The sequence below is a fragment of the Leptonotus elevatus genome, chromosome 6 (genome assembly GCF_054856555.1).
Source record: "Leptonotus elevatus isolate MCC_2025b chromosome 6, RoL_Lele_1.0, whole genome shotgun sequence".
Lineage (NCBI taxonomy): Eukaryota > Metazoa > Chordata > Actinopteri > Syngnathiformes > Syngnathidae > Leptonotus > Leptonotus elevatus.
In genome coordinates, this window is record NC_141244.1 from 24,663,191 (window position 1) to 24,682,198 (window position 19,008).

A 19,008-nucleotide genomic window follows, 5' to 3' on the forward strand; every position below is an offset into this window, starting at 1 on the left:
GAAAAGAACGTTTGTATGCATATTGCGTAATATGAAAAAAAATCTTAAATGTAATTAAAAATTAACATTTAGCTGTTTCCTAAGATATAAATAAAATAGTTTTTAAAAAGTATTATAATTAAAAATATATATCATTCAATAAAATAAGACTACCAGTTCTCGGAATTCTCAATGCACCGTAAAGACCGCTGACGTCACACGCGTCAAATAGTTCTGTACAAACGATACAAATAATCGTGGTCGCATTCGCCGGAGAAAACAAGGGTGACAAACACACGCTTTTTACACACCCACGTCTATTAAATTGAGGTACCGTGCGACTTTTGCTTATTTTTGTTTCTCAAAAATACAGCAATTACCTACTCGTGCATTAAATATCCCACAGCACCTGAATGCAGCATTGTGAGGTGTTTACAAAAGTGGGTTAAACTAACAGACCTCATTGTCTGGGGGAGTACAATCAGTGACAGTTATCATTTCAGTTGCATTTAGCTGTTAAAATATAAAAACCGTGATGTCCGTATATCAATGTTATGTGTGAGGAATTAATCTATGGTAATATAATTTATACAAAACCTAAATTACTCGGATACAAACTCGCTCGGCTCGTCAACATCGCATTGGTTTCGCCCGACATTCTCCGCAGTCTGCAGTGAAACATGGCGTCACTGAAAAGTGGACAGAGTCGAGAAACTTCACCGCTGTAAAACATTTCACGACACCAGGCGGCTGACGACGACATTTACCAACAAAACTTGTACCCACTACCCATTATAGACATGCCCCGGAAAAAGCCATTTAGCAACAAGCAAAAGAAGAAGCAGCTGCAAGTCAAACGGGAGAGAAAGCGAGGTAAAGAGAGAGAGAGAGGAAAAAAACCACGGGCAAAAAGCGTTACCTTGTTAGCATGAACTGTTAGCCAATTAAAGTTTCAGGTGATGCTACTCTCAATTATCTTCATTCTGGCGGTACATTTGGTAAGGCTAATTGTTAGCCTGTACGCTACTTGTTTGTGGAACATTGTTGTCATTGTAAACTGTACGATAATATAATACGCTACTGGACGTGACAATTAGTGGTTTTCACTTCCTTCCACGTGTGGAGACGCTATGCTAATTTTATGCATATTAATATGAGTACTAGTATACACTTATTCATTTGATGTCATTGTTTAAACTTGACTGCAGAATGTGACACTATGATTGGCACACGTACATATTAATTTGAATGCCTTTAATTTCAACAGTCAACGTCCAATAGATTGTCAACAGTTTCATACACACCACATAATGCGTGTAATATAATTCATCAATATTTCACTATTCATCACTATTAATAATGTTGTACTTCCCACTAGCTATAAAACATTCCTGTCTACAATATTTTCCTTTCAAGTACAGTGATGCTTTATATGAGCGCTGTAAAGCGTACTCAACTCATCTCCCTTGACAACAAGCAACAGTTTAAGCTAGTTAAATTAAGTTCCACCCCAGTCCCTGTTGAAGTTTTCTGTCAAATACAACTAAATGAAGTAAAGAGAATTACATGTGTAGTTTGATACCTTTTATAGCCTTTGATTCTATTTGCTTAATGCTATTGGGAAACATTATTGACAGGCTAACGACTAGTTTCAGTGTAGCATTGTCATAAAACTCTGAGCAAAGGTTATTTGAACACAATATATTCTTGTTCCTTAAAAAAACAAGACATATTTTACTGCAGCTTATGCTGTGACTGACTGGTTTTACCTCCCAGGTGACACGGGCTCGGGACCAAGTAGCCGCAATGCTAGCGTGGAGCGAGGGGGAGATCGGCAATCTGACACATCAGACAGCGAGACCACCGACGTTCGCAGGATAAATCAGCAGCCGTCTGGTCGAGAGAGCCGACATGATCCCAATAGGTGACTTTGTCCGTGTCATTATGCTACCATCCATTTTCCATAACTACACCTAGACACACAAACATTTGCATTCACATTCACGTCTTTGGACAAGTCAGTCTTCAGGAAGGAAGGAAGGGAAGGGCCAGAGCAGAGATTTGATCCCCGTACCTCAGAACTATAACTTAACTAATAAGTGCCACACCTCAAATAAATGCCAACATTTTCACCTCAGGACAAAAAAATATTTGGCCTTTGTCATTTGTGATTGCCATTGAAATAACCATGTTGTGCGGTAGACGATGTGATAGATACCATGCCCCAATTAATTGCTGCGGTTGTCGTCCACGCGAACAAATCAGCACCACACCTCAAATAAATGCTTATTTTACCCCCTCGGGAACAAATAGCTAATGGTTATAATTTAATTTGTTTGTCATTAATGCAACTATGTAAATTAGACAAGGCAGAGTTTGTTCTCCACTTAATCAAATAAAGGCTACACCTCAAATAAATGCCTCCTTTTTTCAAGTTAGGAAAAATGGCGGGTGGTTGTTACTAAGCATGACACCATTTGTAGACCCTGTGATTGATACCATGTCTCAATTATGCGCCGGTGGAAAAAATAAACACCACACTTCAAATAAATGCCTCCGTCTTCTCCATCAGGAATCAAAATAACGGGGTTGTTTTGTTTAATATCAATGATACACACTTTGATAGTTGTATCAAACAACATATTTGAGGAATAATAATAATAATAATGCATCAGGTAGACTCAACCACGGCACACCCCACCTGCTGAGCGGACATGGCATCTGTAAAGCTGAAGTTAACAGTGAAGTAAAATCCTTGCGTTTCCTCTCTGGAGGTTTCGTCTTCACTTTGAGAAGGAGAGCAAAGAGGAAGTGGAGAAGAGGAAGAAGATTGCCCAGGAGAAAATCCTGCTGCCCGTGTCGGACAAACTATTGGAAATCGGCATCGAGGACATCTACCCGCCAGAGAGAGGTCTCTTTTCTTTTTCTTTTAAATGTTCTTCACATGGTGTGTCTGTAAATAGAAGTCTTCTTAGCGGGTGGATGAGTGCTGTGAAATTCGATTATTCCAGGCCTGGGTTTCCCACGACGGCCGCCGTGGAACTACGAGATGAGCCGGGCCGACTTGCTGAAGAAAGAGGAGAAGTCGTACAGGCAGTACCTGGACGACTTGCATTCCAGAAACCCGCCGGGATCCCTCAGCCACTTTGAGCACAACTTGGAGGTACAATTCTGAGTAGTGGTCCTCAATCACCTGTCTGTTTGCTACCATGCCTCATTCTATATAATACACTATATTTAGATATTTTTCTCTATCGTTAAAAAAAGCAAAATAAACCCTTTTTTTGTTGCTGGATGAGAAGACTGTAGTTAAAGAAATTGCCACTAGATGGCAGTAGTTTCCTATTCCAGATTAGCCATCAAAATTGTAACCAAGGAACAGTGTAAAGTTTATTTGAAGATTCTTTTTTTTTTTTTTACACTTTTCTGTCAGACATGGAGGCAGCTGTGGCGCGTGTTCGAGATGTCAGACGTCGTCCTGCTCATCGTGGACATCCGGCACCCGGTAGGTGGCTTTTTATATGTGCCCGTGTTTTTATATGTGCCAGGGTTTTTTCTCACTCACTCGGGTTTAGCGTGTCATTTACCTTCGTGCAATTAATGAAGATTACCGGTAATTATGACATCATGTATCTCCCAGGTGCTGCAGTTCCCCCCCGAGGTGTACGGCTACATCACCGGTGAGGTGAAGAAGCACGTGGTGCTGGTGCTGAACAAAGTGGACCTGTGTCCGCCCCCTCTGGTGATCGCGTGGAAACACTACATGACTTCGCAATTCCCGCAGCTGCACATCGTCTGCTTCACCTCGCACCGCGGGCAGGCCTACAGCACTGGTGAGCGTGCCATGTGAAAGAAAAGTGGCCGATTAGTAGACTAGTGCAGTATTTCCTAACCTTTTATTGAGGTCACTCATGCTTGCAGATCTCTAAGATGCCAAGTGCGCTGGCTTATTTGTCATTCCGAGTTGAAGTTAACTGTAAAATGGACACAAATCAAAAGAGAATTTTAAATTCTATATTTAAAAAGCTAAGGTAAATGTTGAACCAATCTAAAGAAGTTCCGCTAGCTTAATGCTAACATATAATGTTAAAATGCCATAGATGGGCTAATGGAAATTAGCATAGATCAGTGGTCCCCAAGCACCGCGCAGATATAGTTTATTCATTATTATTATTATTATTTATTTTTGTAGCGGAGCATATATGCCCCAAATTTTACTTAGAAATTTACTTATTGTGTAATATGGGCCTAGATGAGCAAAAATATATATATTTATTTATTTATGTTCCTAGTTGAAGTTAACTATAAAATAGACACAAATCAAAATAATAAAAAATTATATATTTAAAAAGCTAACGTAAATGTTGAACCAATCTAAAGAAGTTTCGCTATCTTAATGCTAACATATAATGTAAAATGCCATAAATGGGCTGATAAAAATTAGCATAGATCAGTGGTCCCCAACCTCTGCACAGATTATTATTATTATTTTATTTTATTATTATTATTATTATTATTTTGTAACGGAGCATATATGCCCCAAATTTTACTTAGAAATTTACTTATTGTGTAATATGGGCCTAGATGAGCAAAAAAAAATATATTTATTTATTTATGTTCCTAGTTGAAGTTAACTATAAAATAGACACAAATCAAAAATAATAAAAAATTATATATTTAAAAAGCTAACGTAAATGTTGAACCAATCTAAAGAAGTTTCGCTATCTTAATGCTAACATATAATGTAAAATGCCATAAATGGGCTGATAAAAATTAGCATAGATCAGTGGTCCCCAACCACTGCACAGATTATTATTATTTTATTATTATTATTATTATTTTGTAACGGCGCATATATGCCCCAAATTTTACTCAGAAATTTACTTATTGTGTAATATGGGTCTTGTTGCCATAGATAGATGAGCAAAGGTACGTACAGTATTTGGAGTAAATAAAATGTTTTTAGACCAAATCATTGAAATGGGATTGTTTCCCGCGACAGACCTGATGACCTCTCATGTCATATTTGGGCTTGTTGCCGATCTAACAATTGCCTGCCTGTTGGCTGACGGCTCACAGTGCTCCAGAAAAAGCGGATGAGGCGGAAGGCCGACTGGAGTTACGCCGGAGGTCCCACCGAGATCCTGAAGGCCTGTCAAGCGATCACCGCAGGAAGAGGTAAACGACTTCAGCTTGTTGACATGAACCCTTTCGCCGGGTCTGTTAACACATCTGCGGGAGCCGCTTAAAAAAAAAAAAATGTCACCTTCCCGACACGCAGTCGACCTGTCCAGCTGGGAGCAGAAGATCCAGGCAAACGCCGTTGCCGAGCAACAAGACGACGAGGGGCCGGACGAGGAGGCCGAGTCGGTGCTGGTGGAGCATCAGAGCGATAGCGCCCTGGAGATGAGGAACCCGACGCAGGAGCTCTACAAGGACGGCGTGCTCACCCTGGGTTGCATCGGTCGGCATCTTCTTTCCACTGCGTTACTTTACACTTGAAATTGGAACGCAAAGTTGATTTCCAAGTTCTAACTAAAAGAATAATAATAATAAATGAATAAAAATGTGTCCCTTTTTTTTCCTTTTTTTTTTTAATAGGCTTCCCAAATGTTGGCAAGTCATCCGTAATCAATAGCCTGGTCGGCAGGAAGGTGGTGAGCGTGTCACGGACCCCAGGCCACACCAAATACTTCCAGACGTACTACCTCACCCCCACCGTCAAACTCTGCGACTGCCCCGGCCTGGTCTTCCCCTCTTATGTCGATAAACAGTTGCAGGTACGAGTCAACTCTTTACAAAAGCCTCCCTTGTGCCCCCCCCCCCACACCCCCCCTCCCTTGTAACATATTTAGTTTCCTTAGATCCTGGCCGGCATCTACCCGGTGTCGCAGCTGCAGGAGCCGTACAGCTCTGTGGGTTATCTGTGCGAGAGGACCCCCTTCCTGTCGGTGCTGAAGCTCAAGCATCCTAATTTAGAAGAACTCAACACCCAGCATGGAGACCAGGTTTCAACGGAGGCCCCCTGGACCGCCTGGGATGTTTGCGAGGGTACGTGCGTGTCGCTTTAAGAAGGGAAGCCAAGTATTAAGTGTCGTGTGCTGTACATGTGGGGCTGAGATGAATCAATTGCATTGTTAATTTGAGTTTATTGCTCAGGATTGCATGTAGTTATTTATTTATTTATTTTTTATAGCAGCTCCCGTTGTGCACTCACAATTTACAAAATCAGCATTGCTAGCATGCCAATTTTTTTTTTTTTTACCCCACTCGCAACTTTATTTTCTGCTAAGAAACAGACAAAATGAACGGAATCATCTTCACTGTTTTCTATATGACAAGAAAGGAAATCTATAGGAGACGATCACAAAGTCACTTAACGTTTCCCATTTATTTATTGCAAAAGCATTTATTTATGGTGGCAACGTCTGGCCCAAGGTATAAGCTACATTACTTAAAAAAAATATATATTTTTTTTGCATTTCCATTTCTAAGGCGCATTTTCCGTGAATAGTTCACTTGGAACTTCATATTGCTCGACTTTTGGAGGTTACACCGTATTGACGCTCTTCTCCATCTCCAGCGTGGGCCGAGAGGAGGGGCTACAAGACGGCCAAAGCGGCCCGTAATGATGTCTACCGGGCGGCTAGCAGCCTCCTGAGGTTAGCCACTGACGGCCGCCTCTGCCTCTGCCTCAGACCGCGTGGCTACAGCTGCCTGAGAGGTGAGCTCTTTGTTGAAGCAGCGCAAGATCCGTTCCACAATCTGCAATATGGAGACCAAAAAAAAAATATATATTTTTTTAAAGGGGATGTTTGCCACTTGCTGTCGAGTAAAAATGACATCAGAGTTGGTCAGGACTCGGGTAACAATCAATCGCAGCTCAGTTTCAGAAAAGAGGTGAGTTGTGATTGGTCGTTACCTGAGAACTGAGCAACATTGATGTCTTCTTCAGTCGACAGCAAGTGGCAAAATGGCCGGCCCATGGGATGGATAAAAACAGCTGGATTTTGCAACATAACTCATATTCCACAAATGTAATTGTAATCAGAATGTCACGTTTAGACAAGTGAGGTTACATATAACATATTATTGTCAAGAAGTGTTTAAGGTTGACTTTATCGTATTTTGCCCCTTTCACGTTTTAACTTGTCAAAATGAGTGCGTTAATTTAAAGTTCCTTTAACGCCACTCATTTTTTTAATGCACAATTAATGACGTCCCCTTACTTGGGAAAGCCTGTAAATCACAACTTGGCAGACACATCCATGTCAAATGTTTGCAGTAATAAATGTAATAGTAATGCATATATTTGTGAAGACTGGGGTCAAGTTGTATTTTACAATTTAAAAAAAATGTGCAGAAAGTTACTTCATGTTAAAAAGCTTTTTTAATATGAAAAGAAAAATGCACTGCTTCTTACACATGCAATTATGCCATCAAGTGGCAGAAAAAGTTTTTACAGTACATATTTTTAATTTTAGCTCAATTTTATGAATCATTGTGAAATTACCATATCAATGACTGAAAAATGCAGCTATATTTCTATTAGTTTAACATTTTTTTTCCCACTTTTATGGAAAAGTATGAAACTTTATTTAGAACAGACAAAATTTATGATTAATCTTGAGTTAACTATTGAAGTCATGTGATTAATTACGATTCAACGATTTTAATTGCATAACATCCCTATTTAAAACATAAACGTAATAAAACAATTTTAAAAAAGTATTCCTTTGCACCTATTCACACCCTTTCTGTCTGCGATGCTCAGAGCACTGGGAAAGCCACACGGACATCCTGGAGATCCTCGCCCTGCAAGGACGGACGTCGGAGGACGACGCCACGGGGAAGAGGGACGACGAAGAGGACGGCGAGTCCAGCACCGAGCCCGAAGAAGAGCGAGACCGGGACGCGGATGACGACGATGACGGCGACGAAGACGAGGGCTCGGGACAGCCCAGGCGGAAGGAGCAGAGCACGTCCGGCTTGGCCGTCAACATGTTTAATGTCCTCCGGGAAAACGAATGTGAGTGACGAGAAGGAGTTCTTCTGACGTCTCCCACCCAAACTCTTTTCAGTCCCGTTTCTTCCTCCCCAGCCGCTGCTCAAGATGCATTCCATCTTATGTGTCGTAATCCTTTCCAATATATATATATATATATATATATATATGATAAGACTGACATGATCATTATTTTGGATTTCTGCCAACTTTAAAGCAGGATTGTCACCTGAGGAAGCTAGTTAGCATACCTGCTAATGAGACAACACGGATTCTGCTCCTGTTCTGCAACAAAGCCACTCCATGGCAGAAGGTACTGAACAAAATCACCTCTGGGCTCTGCGTTATTTCTTCATACATATTGCATAATGTATGCTGAATGGTTGCCAGAGCTCAACAAATTAAGTTGAAAGTAAAAAAAAAAAAAGAAGAAGCATAATTTCCTGATATTTGCACATTCGCACCCCTAATAGAGAACATATTTTTCTACTCCATGCTGTGCCTCAGCTCTGCTTGTTAATGCACAAAGTTTTTCTCCTGATGTCAGACACTGGGTGCGGGTTTGATGGGGGTTTTTTGTGCGCATGTTCTCAGAGGAGATAAAAAAAACAAACATGCATCAGTCTGGTTCAAGGATGGGCATCGTCATCAATTGTCTGGAAAGGCAAAATGGAGTGCAGTACTAGGCTACAGTCAGTAGAGGCACTGTTGAGTCAGTTTAGTTAGTTTGCTGTCTAAAGTGGGGTGCACACATACCAACAATATTGCCATTTGTCCAAGGTCTTTAAAATATTATCCTGATTTTTTTTCCCCTTATTTTGTGTGCGGTCTCCCCTCGCTTGAAAATGTTTAAGCTGCAGTGCTCAGTCCAGGCCAAAAGTTTGGACACACACACACACACACACACACACATCACATTCGATGTGTTTGCTTTATTCTCATTACTATTTACAAACACACAAATTAGATTCTAGTTTCTTCCAAATAGCCACCCTTTGTTCTGATGACTGCTTTGCACACTCTTGGCATTCTCACCTCTGGGGAAACCATTTCAGGTGACTACTCTTGAAGCTCATCGAGGGAATGCCAAAAGTGTGCAGAAATAAATTAATCATCAGAGCAAAGAGTGACTATTTTGAAGAAACGAGAATATGAAACCTGTTGTCTCACCTTTTTTTTTTTTGGTACATAACTCCACATTTGTTCGTTCATAGTTTTGATGCCTTCCGTGAGAATCTACAATGTTAAATAGTCATGACAATACATTGCACGGGAAGGTGTGTCCAAACCTTTGGCCTGTATTGAATATGTAGTATGTACCCATGTCTTCAATCCACCTCGCAATACCACCATCATCATCATCATCATCATGTCGTAATTATAGAAGCAATCAATTCTTAATAAATACAAACTTGCAACTGGAGCAGCTCAAAATCAATATTGCATCATATTTTTACTATCCCGTTCAATAAGAAGGGAAATGCCCATCCCTCATGTGGTCCCGATCAATAGTGCCGCGTGACCCCCGCAGCTGAGACGCTAAACGTACTCAATCACGAGAGCGTCATTAGGTCAGCAGAAAACGGGTCTGAGCAGTTAAGAGGTTCAATTCTCCGATTACGGAGAGTGTCGAGTTTCTCACAACGCTGTGTTCTTTGGTGTGGCTTTGGATTCCAGTGATTCTTAAACCACCGGTAGTGTTTTAACTACTTGGCTTCACAATCGCATTGAAATGGGAGTACGCCACACGCTCACTCCACCAAAGCACTTTTTTGCTTTTCATCGCCGTGTGTGGCGGGTAACATCATCATCATCATCATCATCATCATCATCGTCATCGTGCCCAGAGCAAACAAAACTCCAGTTATTGAGCGTGTTATGTTTCCCCCAAAACTTCCACATGTTCCTTTAACCGCACAGAAGGCGATTACGGCTTCCATGTGTCCCGCCATGATAAGCAAACTGCCGTGTTATGTCATTAAACGTGACTTTGGTGTTACCCGCTGCTTATCTTGTCACGTTGGCTCGAGACAAACCTTCCTCTCGATCTTCTCGCCGTGATAAAAGCGGACTTTTTAAGTGCTGTGTCTGCCTCTCCTCCTTTGCTGTTCCATCATATGGCACCGACATATATATTTTTCATTTCCTTATATTTCCTCGGGAAGGTTATAAAGTGGTTGTGTGTTGTAATGCCTGCCCCATTTCTTATTTTGTTCCCAAATCTCTTAAATGGACTGATTTCTGCAATAAAAAAGATAGTCCTTGAAGCCATCTTCTTGGGGGGGGGGGGGGTCGTTGCATCTGTAAGAAAGAAAACTACAGAACTACTCTGGAGCGCAGAAGTGGGGGGACTCGGTGGCCAATTTTAGAACTTGAGACTTAAAACTTGTGAAAGACTGGACTTGGCATTCATAACATGCCATGCCTTCCATGTTTGCTGTTTGAAAATTGTGCATTTTCAACATAGTGTGCCTGCCAAGGTTATATGATGCGGAGGGGGAGGCCACCTCATGAGGCAAGTATGGAGGGAACTCTGAGGATGTTACCGTTTCAACTCAAGGATCAAATTGGCTAAAGAAGAATGGCGAATATGTAAAGGTAAGAGCCAACAACTATGGCATCAAACTCCCATATCTAAATAAGATGTTTGAAACAAGCACTTCTACAAGATAAAATGTAAGTATGACAATTTTGAACATATAATTCAGTGATTCTTTGTGGCACCACTCTAAATAAAGTTATCTGTGCACTGACACCCATTGAAAAAAATCTGCTAAAAAAATATACGCTATAATGGGATCGCTAAATTAAACATGACTTTCCATGCCATAACGAGTCGCTAGCGAACATCTTCTCATTTAGGAATTGAAATAACGACACTGAGCTGTTAAATGTAAATTGTGGTCTCTAGGGAATACGATTTTTTGGGTGCTGTAGGGCACAGTTAGCTAGCTAGCTAGCATAATACTACATCTCAGTCTTTGTATGTTTTTGACAGTTATCTTCAAATGTGTATGATATATATATAGAAAATAAATATATAATGGCTTTCTATGCTATAGCGAGAGTCGCTAGCGAACATCTTCTCATTGAGGAATTTAAATAACGACAATGAGCCGTTTGTAAATTGTAGTCTCTAGGGAATAGCAGTTAGCTAGCTAGCTAGCATAATACTACATCCCAGTCTGCATGTTTTTGAAAATTTTCTTCGAAATATGTATATATTTAGAAAAAAAAAATCTGTTTATAGAGTTTCTACACCGCTGACTAACAAACAAAAACAATTTCACTTCAAAGTGAAGATGAAACGAGAACTTTCACTTGTAGACGCAACTCATTAAACGGGAAACAGACCTCGGCGTGAACTTTTCCACTCTGCGTGCTTTGACACCGAAACTTCCGAGAAGGATTCAAATCAGTGAGGAAATCTGGGATAACATCTTTGGATGTCTCCCTAATTACTGTTGATAATCTTTGCACATAACTCATATCAACATACAATTTGTGTGTGTGAGTGAGACATAATGTTGGAGCAGCTGCACGCTCCTCGCATCCTAAAATGATTTAATTGGCCGTTTTCCACATGGATGTTGTACAAAGCGGATTGCAGGCAATGAAGACAAATGGACAGTCACAACACTTGCTTGTAATACAAATTGAATCTATTTAGTTGCCATGTGGAAAATAGCGATAATGTGGACTAACGCAAGTATGAATTTGGAGCTTGCCTATTTAATGATTTATCACATAATTCATCAAAAAAGAACATTTGTTGTGGCTAATTGTCGGCCAAGTTAATTTTTTCTTTGTTCTTTATGTTATAAAACATACAGTGGTGTTTACAAATTTGAGTCTCAGTGTGAAACCACATTTTGAATTTGGGTCTTAAGATGAACAAGTTGCTGTTGATAGCGGAGGGAAAAAATATCAATATTCTAACATTTATCACATAATCTCATATTGTATGAAGATATATCAAGGGTTACTACAATAGCAATATTGTACATTTTTTTCTATGTATTGTCTGGCGACATCGTATCCTGAATTACTCTGCGATTCCAGTGATATTATGACCTACTCTGATTTCCACCCCTAAACAGATTTTTGCATTATATTAATTAATGCATAATCACTATCATGATATTTATCATTATGATATTGTAATTTTCCATCACATCGGTTATCATGATATTGTGATATTATTATATTGGGATATTAACGTTAAAATATTGCACCGTGAGTTTCTCTGCCACTTGCAGTGCACCCTACTTGATATCATGATGTACTGTATCGTTGAATAGTTTTCATCCAATGTATTCTTTGTGATACATTGTCAAACTATTGTGACATCACTAATAGATTTTGGGATGTACCGATTTTCCGGATTATCACGTAATCGGTGTATCGTGATATCAGTAATATATTGCGATGTCGCATCGTGATTATGGCTGATCAAATATCGTGAAAGTTTTGCATTCTGAGTTACTCTGCCATTCCTACACATAATCAATATCGGGATGTATCGTTGATAGTACGTTGAACGCTACTAACGCAAAAAGTGAAAATCTGCGAGTATATGCCTATGGCGGCAAAGCACTACTTTACTAAGCTCCTCAACACACTTTTACATCATTCCTTGGCGCCACGATCTGACAAGATGGCAGCAAAGCACTACTGAAGCTCCTCAGCTCACTTCAACATAGTTCCTCTATGATAAATGGGTCCTTTCCTCACTCTTGAACATCTCAAAAGTCTTCGAGGGTTGACGAAATCCCATTTTAAAGATCATCGCACTCGACGCCGAATGGCTCCTCTTGTCATGTGGCCTCACTTATTATGTCATTATGTTAATTGCTCCCCGCCCTTCCTGACAGTGTGACGATAATCACCAAAGAGCGCCACCATAAACATTATTTACAGTCGGGAAGAGCCTGGAAACTCCCATCTCTTTTTTTCATTTGTATTTTATTTTATTGCGCATCATCGCGATGGCTTGCCAGCTCGTATGGTTCTCATCCGCGGCTGACGAGATCGTCTCCCGACATCTGGAATTGTTTGGGATCGAACTCGGGAGCGCTGCAGCCCAGACGTAGATAGCAGTTAATTACATCCAGACGGCTGCATGACAACACACGCACGTCCACCGTGTTGTTATTCTGGAGTCTTCCAGGCTTGGACAGACATGCTGTCAAAACCGTGCGCTTTCTTTTCGCCGCTTATCCCTTTGGCTTGACTTTGCGGCACACTACAATGTGGGTCAAGATGGAAGTGTGTGATGTCAGAGTTTTATCCTCATTAGGGTAGGGATATGTAACAAGAACTGATTTTAATTGGAAAATACTCACATATAGGCTAACAAGTTGGCTTCATAGTTTGAACCAATCAGCGATGGAAACCTGCCTACTGAACATCTTAGAGAGAGAGAGAGAGAGAGAGAAAACAAAACAAAACATTGAAAACACCAAATATTGTCTGATATAATCAGCCGGCGGATGTATCAGTCTAGTTTGAAGGTTTGGTGAAAAATAATCTTGATAGAGCTGTTACAAAAAAAAGTATGACGCATTTTGGATATTGTTAAAAATCAATAAGAGTCCTTGATTTCCCCCACAGCGTCAAGTGCCGCTGCACTAAAAACTGATTGAATTCGTTCTTTGATGTTACTCGGTTTACTACGAAAATGTAAGTTTGAACTTACATTCAAAATTTGCTTGAGCTGATCTGGAACAACGAAGAAGTGGTCACTCGTGGCGAGCCATCGACATTTTTGAAGTGTCGTTCAAGTGCAGTGATCTCATTGCGCGCTTGTGTGTGTGTGCTGATGACATCATCGATGTGTTCAGCTTGGACCTTTTGTGGGGAAACTGGGTCACAACTGTTGTCAATGTGTTTGTGTACCCTGCTATTCTTGGGCAGTCTGTGGACATTGACGCTTTGTGCGACTTGATTGACAGCCAAATTGTATCCTAGAGTGTTAGCAGTCATACTTTTTCACTCTTGAACACACACACACAGTTGTCCTCTGTTGTTGTGCTCTAGGCTTGATACTCTTGTTTAATATTCCCTTTCATGCTATTCCCATTAACCATCTAATAGAAAAGAGGTAAGGGGTTGAATCTAGTTCATACTCTTCAAATATTTATTTTTTTCCAGTTTAGTGAGCATCTAAAGCGGCGATTTTCAACTAAATGCTCTTCCACTAGATGGCAGACAGCATCATTAAACTGAAGATATCCTTGTTGCCATTTTTGAATAAAATAAAATAATGTTTATATTTTGGTCGTTTACTACGTCGTTACACAACTAGATGCCATTTCCGCTTTTAACTATCTGCAATGAAAAACAATTCACTGTCAATAAAAGACATTATTTTCATGTCACTCATCATAATAATAAATTAGTCCGTTTCCTCCTTGCTCCGAAAGTGTCCGGCTGTGCTGCACCGCCATTTTGCGCCATTTTTGTTTCCCTCTGCGTGCGTTTTTCTGCCAAGACGTATTGACTTATATACACACATATACATGTGTATCTATGCACACTGTGGCATTTTTAACTTGAACACGATGCGAAGAGATTAAAATATTGAAATTATGCTAATCAGCGAGGAGCAATGTAAGATGGCCGCCCACGTATAGTAGTGTGCTCTAAAGACAAAGATTCCTCGCGAATAGATTATTCGCAGAACACAAGCCAAACTTCCGTTTAGTATTTGGGTTAAAAAAGGAGTAACCCTCGTTTTTTTTTTCATGTTTTTCCAAATCTGACTATATTCATGTTTTGAAAGTGTTATTGACTGCATGTAAAGATAAAATTAGCAGAATTTAGAGTCTATATTTTGGCTGTACTTCCAGTGCATTTTCATTGTTCGACTCTGTGAGTAAGTATACCGTAAGTCACTTGGACTGTGCGTTTATGCGCCGTTTGCGAACTGGAGCCCATGTGTCACTGGGGTATTTTTAGCACCACCTCTCACTGCATTGCAATGGCACTCATTCGCACCTCTGCGACTTGACTGACCCCCCCCCCCACCCACCACCATTCCTCACCCCCTCAGCCAGCCATCCATCCATTCCTGCTGCCTGCCAACTCTCCCAGTAGAGTTCAGGAAATAGACGGATGTAGATCCGGGCGCGGAGGCGGAAAGCTGGTCAGACTCTGGTTGCCGTGGTGACAAAGACCAAAGGGTCAAAGTGCTTGATTAAAAGGGGCCTAGTTTGGCTCACTATTGGAATTTTAACTAAGACGATGTGAGCATTGTTGCTATACAGCCAAACGTCCAACGCAGTCGTTAAATATTTATTAACACTTCAAGTAGTACTTTAAAATTCATAACTGGCATACAAGTGCAAACAAACGTTAGATAACACAGCCGTTGATCCATTTTCTGCCGTGCTTGTCCTGAGGAAGGTCATTCCACATTGTGGACCAGGGGTGTCCAAAACTACGGCTCGGGGGCCAGTTGCGGCTCACCGTCTTTTTTTCAGCGGTCCACAGCATACAATAAAAATGACATTTGACTCGGCCCGTAAGGTTACTTAAAAAAAAAAAAAATTAAAAATGGAGGTGAGTAGTGTATGAAATAAAAATTGGTGCCACTACTAAAAATGTTTCCAAATATGCAAAGAAACTAACTATTTACGATTACAATAATATTACTCATAACATTGTGGTGAATAAATATAAAATGTTCTGCCGATACAGTCTCCAACCAATATCTTGACCATGCAACGAAAAAAAAAAAACGCATCCAAATTGTCTTGACTATCTTAATTATTATTATTTTATTCAAAAAAAGGTAACCTGACATACCTTTTTATATGGCTGTAAGTCAGCAGTTATTCAACTCAAGAAAACAACTCAAATATATTATTTTCAACTTTAGAATGGAATAAAATTTAAAACCCCATCTTTTTAAACCGATACTGGTCAGCTGAAAAATAAAGTGATCGGCCCTAATTTCCGATCACATGACCAGATTGGGACAACTCTGCTAATCGTTAACATAAGTAGGGATGGGAATCTTTGAATGTCTCACGATTCGATTTGATTCTGATTTTTGGGTCTGCGATTCGATTAAGAACGGTTTTTGATTCAATATGATTTGATTGACAATGATTTTTGCTTCAATCTATAGATGTGCAAGGAATTGTAATGATCTACTCCAGTCTGACTCGCTAATGCTAATTATGCTAATACTCGCGGCACTTTTATCACTCAAAAGAACGGCTCCACGCTGGGGAAAAAAAACAACTTTTATTGGAATAACTTGATCGTGGCTTTTTCCTTCTACTCTTTAATGTGGCTACAACTTAACAGTGTATTAGACCGCGTGGAACCGCTCAGTGGCCCAACCGGGTACGACATGAACAGCGTTCCAAATAAAGGCACACACAGACAAAGGCAAGACGGTATCAAATAATTTAAATAAAATAGATTTTGGGACATTTAAAATCGATTCCGAGAATCGATTTTTTTGGGCACACCCCTAATTATAAGGTTCCCTTAGTGGGTGGTGGGGGGGGGGGTCGCCTTATTTGTTTTGTGCCATGCAAAAATGATGCCAGTCAAGCTAGGACCACCCCTGTTGGTGGGGGTCTTCTCTTGACCAAGTGCCATTTTTCAGATAAGGAACGTGTACGAGAGGAAGCGCATTCATTAAAAACGTCTATGTTGGGCAGGTGAAAGAAAAGGAAGCTGCATCATGGAAGATTGAACAGTTGCGGAGGAGCTTCATGAATACCAAAGCACAAGTGGCAGCCCACCACACTGTCACATTTGTATGTGTGTGTGTGTGTACAGAGGAAAAGCAGAGCCTTTCTGAAAGAGAAACCCGACGCCCCCAAAAGTGAGCCCAACCACTACCAGCCTCTCCTCCGTGCACTGCTACAGCTGAGGAAGTCCCCAGGGAGTGGAGGACTGTGAAGTGTGACGTCACCCCTGGCGGGCAGGGGGTCGGGCGTGTGTGCGCGATGACAAACAGCCAACCCACTTCACGCCTCTGTACAGTATGTATGATTCCGATGATAAAAACCCACGGGGGATTCTCGGATTGGAAGTTTTTGAGGTGGTGACGATTTCCGAGCACATCCGGTGGGCTCGTTTCATTGATCGGGTGGATCGAACCGTGTTTGAGGGAAAAGGAGAGTATTACTGTATTTTTTTTAATTTTGGTTAAAATTTTCGATTTCAACCAACTATTGTTTAACACTTTTGTAGCTAAAAAAATGACCCAGTAAAAAATAATATATATATATATATATATATATATCTAAAGAGCACTTACATTTTGGGGGTGCTTTAACTCATTCACTGCCATTGACGGCTATAAACGTCAAAAATTCATTTGAACTATATTTCTATTAGTTTAACTTTTTTTCCACTTTTGTTAACACGAGTATGAAAACCTAGATTTTTTTTATTGTACATTTATAACAGATATAAAATGTGTCATTAATCGTGAGTTAACTAGTAAAGTCATGCGATTAATTACGATTAAAAATGTTAATCGCCTGACGCCCCAAATTTTTAATAATCTTTTCTTTTCTTTTTTTTATTCATTCACTGCTATAGACGTCAAAAATTAATTTGAACTATTTCTATTAGTTTAACATTTCCCCCCACTTTTGTTAACAAGAGTATGAAAACATAGAATTTTTTTATTGCACATTTAGAACCGACATAACATTTGTGATCAATCGTGAGTTAACAAGTGAAGTCATGCGATAAATTACAATTAAAAATTGTAATCGCCTGTCGCCCCTAATTTTTTTATAATCTTTTTTTTTTAATTAATTTATGTCAGTGAATGAGTTAAGCACCTTCCAAAAATGAACTCCACGATGCTCTTAATTTTCACCGATCAACTCCAAATTGGAGTGAGCGTCACATTTATCGTAACAGTGCATCAAAAAAATTATACATGCGGGAAATTAAACAGGCTGTGGGCCATCTTGAATTCCGGGCTTTTACTTTGACAAAACGTTCTCAAACTTTGTACATTAAGTGCCACATAAAAGAAAAAAAACACAAAAAACAAAACTGAGATCTCCAACATTACTGTAATGAGGATCCAGGGGAATCCTGACTCTCTCTTTTACTCCACCCAAAAATAAAGCCCATTCTCTTTTTTTTTAGCACCTTCCACAAGCTTTTGTTAGCTAATCCTGCCAATTAGCAAACAAACTTCTGCCGCGGATCTTATAAGAGGCTTAAGCAAGCCGTAAATTGTTTCGTTTTGACAGGATGATATTTCAGATGTCTGCATGTGGCTGACTTGTAATTAAAACAGACGCACCACTTTTTACTGCCTTCCTTCTAAACATAGAACAGAATGGCTAACAGAAAGAGAGAAAAAAAAAAAGATGCCGATGTCGTCGGTTTCCTCACCTTGAAAGAAAGCTAAATACGACAACCTCCCCCAGGGCCGGACGTTGACCCCCGCGACCTCGTGACAACGCTGAGATGTTCTCTGAGGAGGCCGATGAAACAAAGCTGGTGACACTCACAATTGACAGAGTCCAGGCGGGTTTCACGAATGGGGGACGCGGGGGGGGCGGTTTTTGTAAGTTAACAACTGGAAAGTAGATGAATAAATGTTCATATTAATTCATGGTTCATTTGCTTCAATTTGAGCGTAAGCCGTATCTACAAGATCAAGTCAATCGGATTCTGTTTCTGGTAATGCAGATGTTTTGCTTGTGTTTGTAAAATAAATAAATAGGAAGAACACACCTTGAAAAAAATGACCTTCTATTAAATTGCAAAATTGAGGGTGGAAGAAAAATCACAATTATATATTTTTTTAACCATTCATCTCTAGTAGCGTTATATGTTTCTGTAATGTTTGATTGTGTCGATGTATATATATTGCACTTCCGCATAGTATTGATGTTTTCTATAATTGCAATGTGATGATGGTATTAAAACTGGATCAAGTTGTGTAAAAATCCCCACGGAAGATTTAAGCAATTAAAACCTCCACCTGAAACGCAACTTGAAGTCTCACATACATGCGATATGGGAAA

The 19,008-nt window shown here is 40.1% G+C and overlaps 1 protein-coding gene and 1 long non-coding RNA gene across 3 annotated transcripts; one reads left to right on the top strand and one right to left on the bottom strand.

Annotated features, from left to right (window-relative positions):
- Nucleotides 1-644: 644 nt before the first annotated feature.
- On the top strand, nucleotides 645-18,574 carry gnl1 (G protein nucleolar 1). Of its 2 annotated transcripts, XR_015095451.1 has the most exons (14): nucleotides 645-852; nucleotides 1,756-1,903; nucleotides 2,754-2,890; nucleotides 2,991-3,142; nucleotides 3,413-3,484; nucleotides 3,620-3,812; nucleotides 5,059-5,157; nucleotides 5,261-5,443; nucleotides 5,581-5,759; nucleotides 5,844-6,030; nucleotides 6,563-6,703; nucleotides 7,754-8,297; nucleotides 16,784-16,989; nucleotides 18,406-18,574. XR_015095451.1 is itself a non-coding variant. In XM_086079441.1 (12 exons), the coding sequence occupies exons 1-12, from the start codon at nucleotides 780-782 to the stop codon at nucleotides 8,014-8,016; spliced, it is 1,827 nt and encodes a 608-aa protein (XP_085935567.1). In that variant the 5' UTR covers nucleotides 645-779; the 3' UTR covers nucleotides 8,017-10,255. The 2 variants fall into 2 exon arrangements, 1 of the variants encoding a protein (XP_085935567.1); XM_086079441.1 differs by lacking the exons at nucleotides 16,784-16,989; nucleotides 18,406-18,574 and having other exon boundaries at nucleotides 7,754-10,255.
- LOC147172926 (uncharacterized) lies at nucleotides 12,552-13,789 on the bottom strand. Its single transcript, XR_015095435.1, has 3 exons — nucleotides 13,683-13,789; nucleotides 13,330-13,395; nucleotides 12,552-13,229 (listed from the first exon to the last, which is right to left on the bottom strand). It is a non-coding gene; the product is annotated as an uncharacterized LOC147172926 (long non-coding RNA).
- Nucleotides 18,575-19,008: the final 434 nt, after the last annotated feature.

Bases quoted from the DNA above. Each gene is read 5' to 3' on its own strand.
- gnl1 (XM_086079441.1), top strand. From the start codon at position 780: ATGCCCCGGAAAAAGCCATTTAGCAACAAGCAAAAGAAGAAGCAGCTG. The intron at 853-1,755 runs GTAAAGAGAGAG...TTTACCTCCCAG, and splicing joins CAAACGGGAGAGAAAGCGAG to GTGACACGGGCTCGGGACCA. The intron at 3,485-3,619 runs GTAGGTGGCTTT...TGTATCTCCCAG, and splicing joins TCGTGGACATCCGGCACCCG to GTGCTGCAGTTCCCCCCCGA.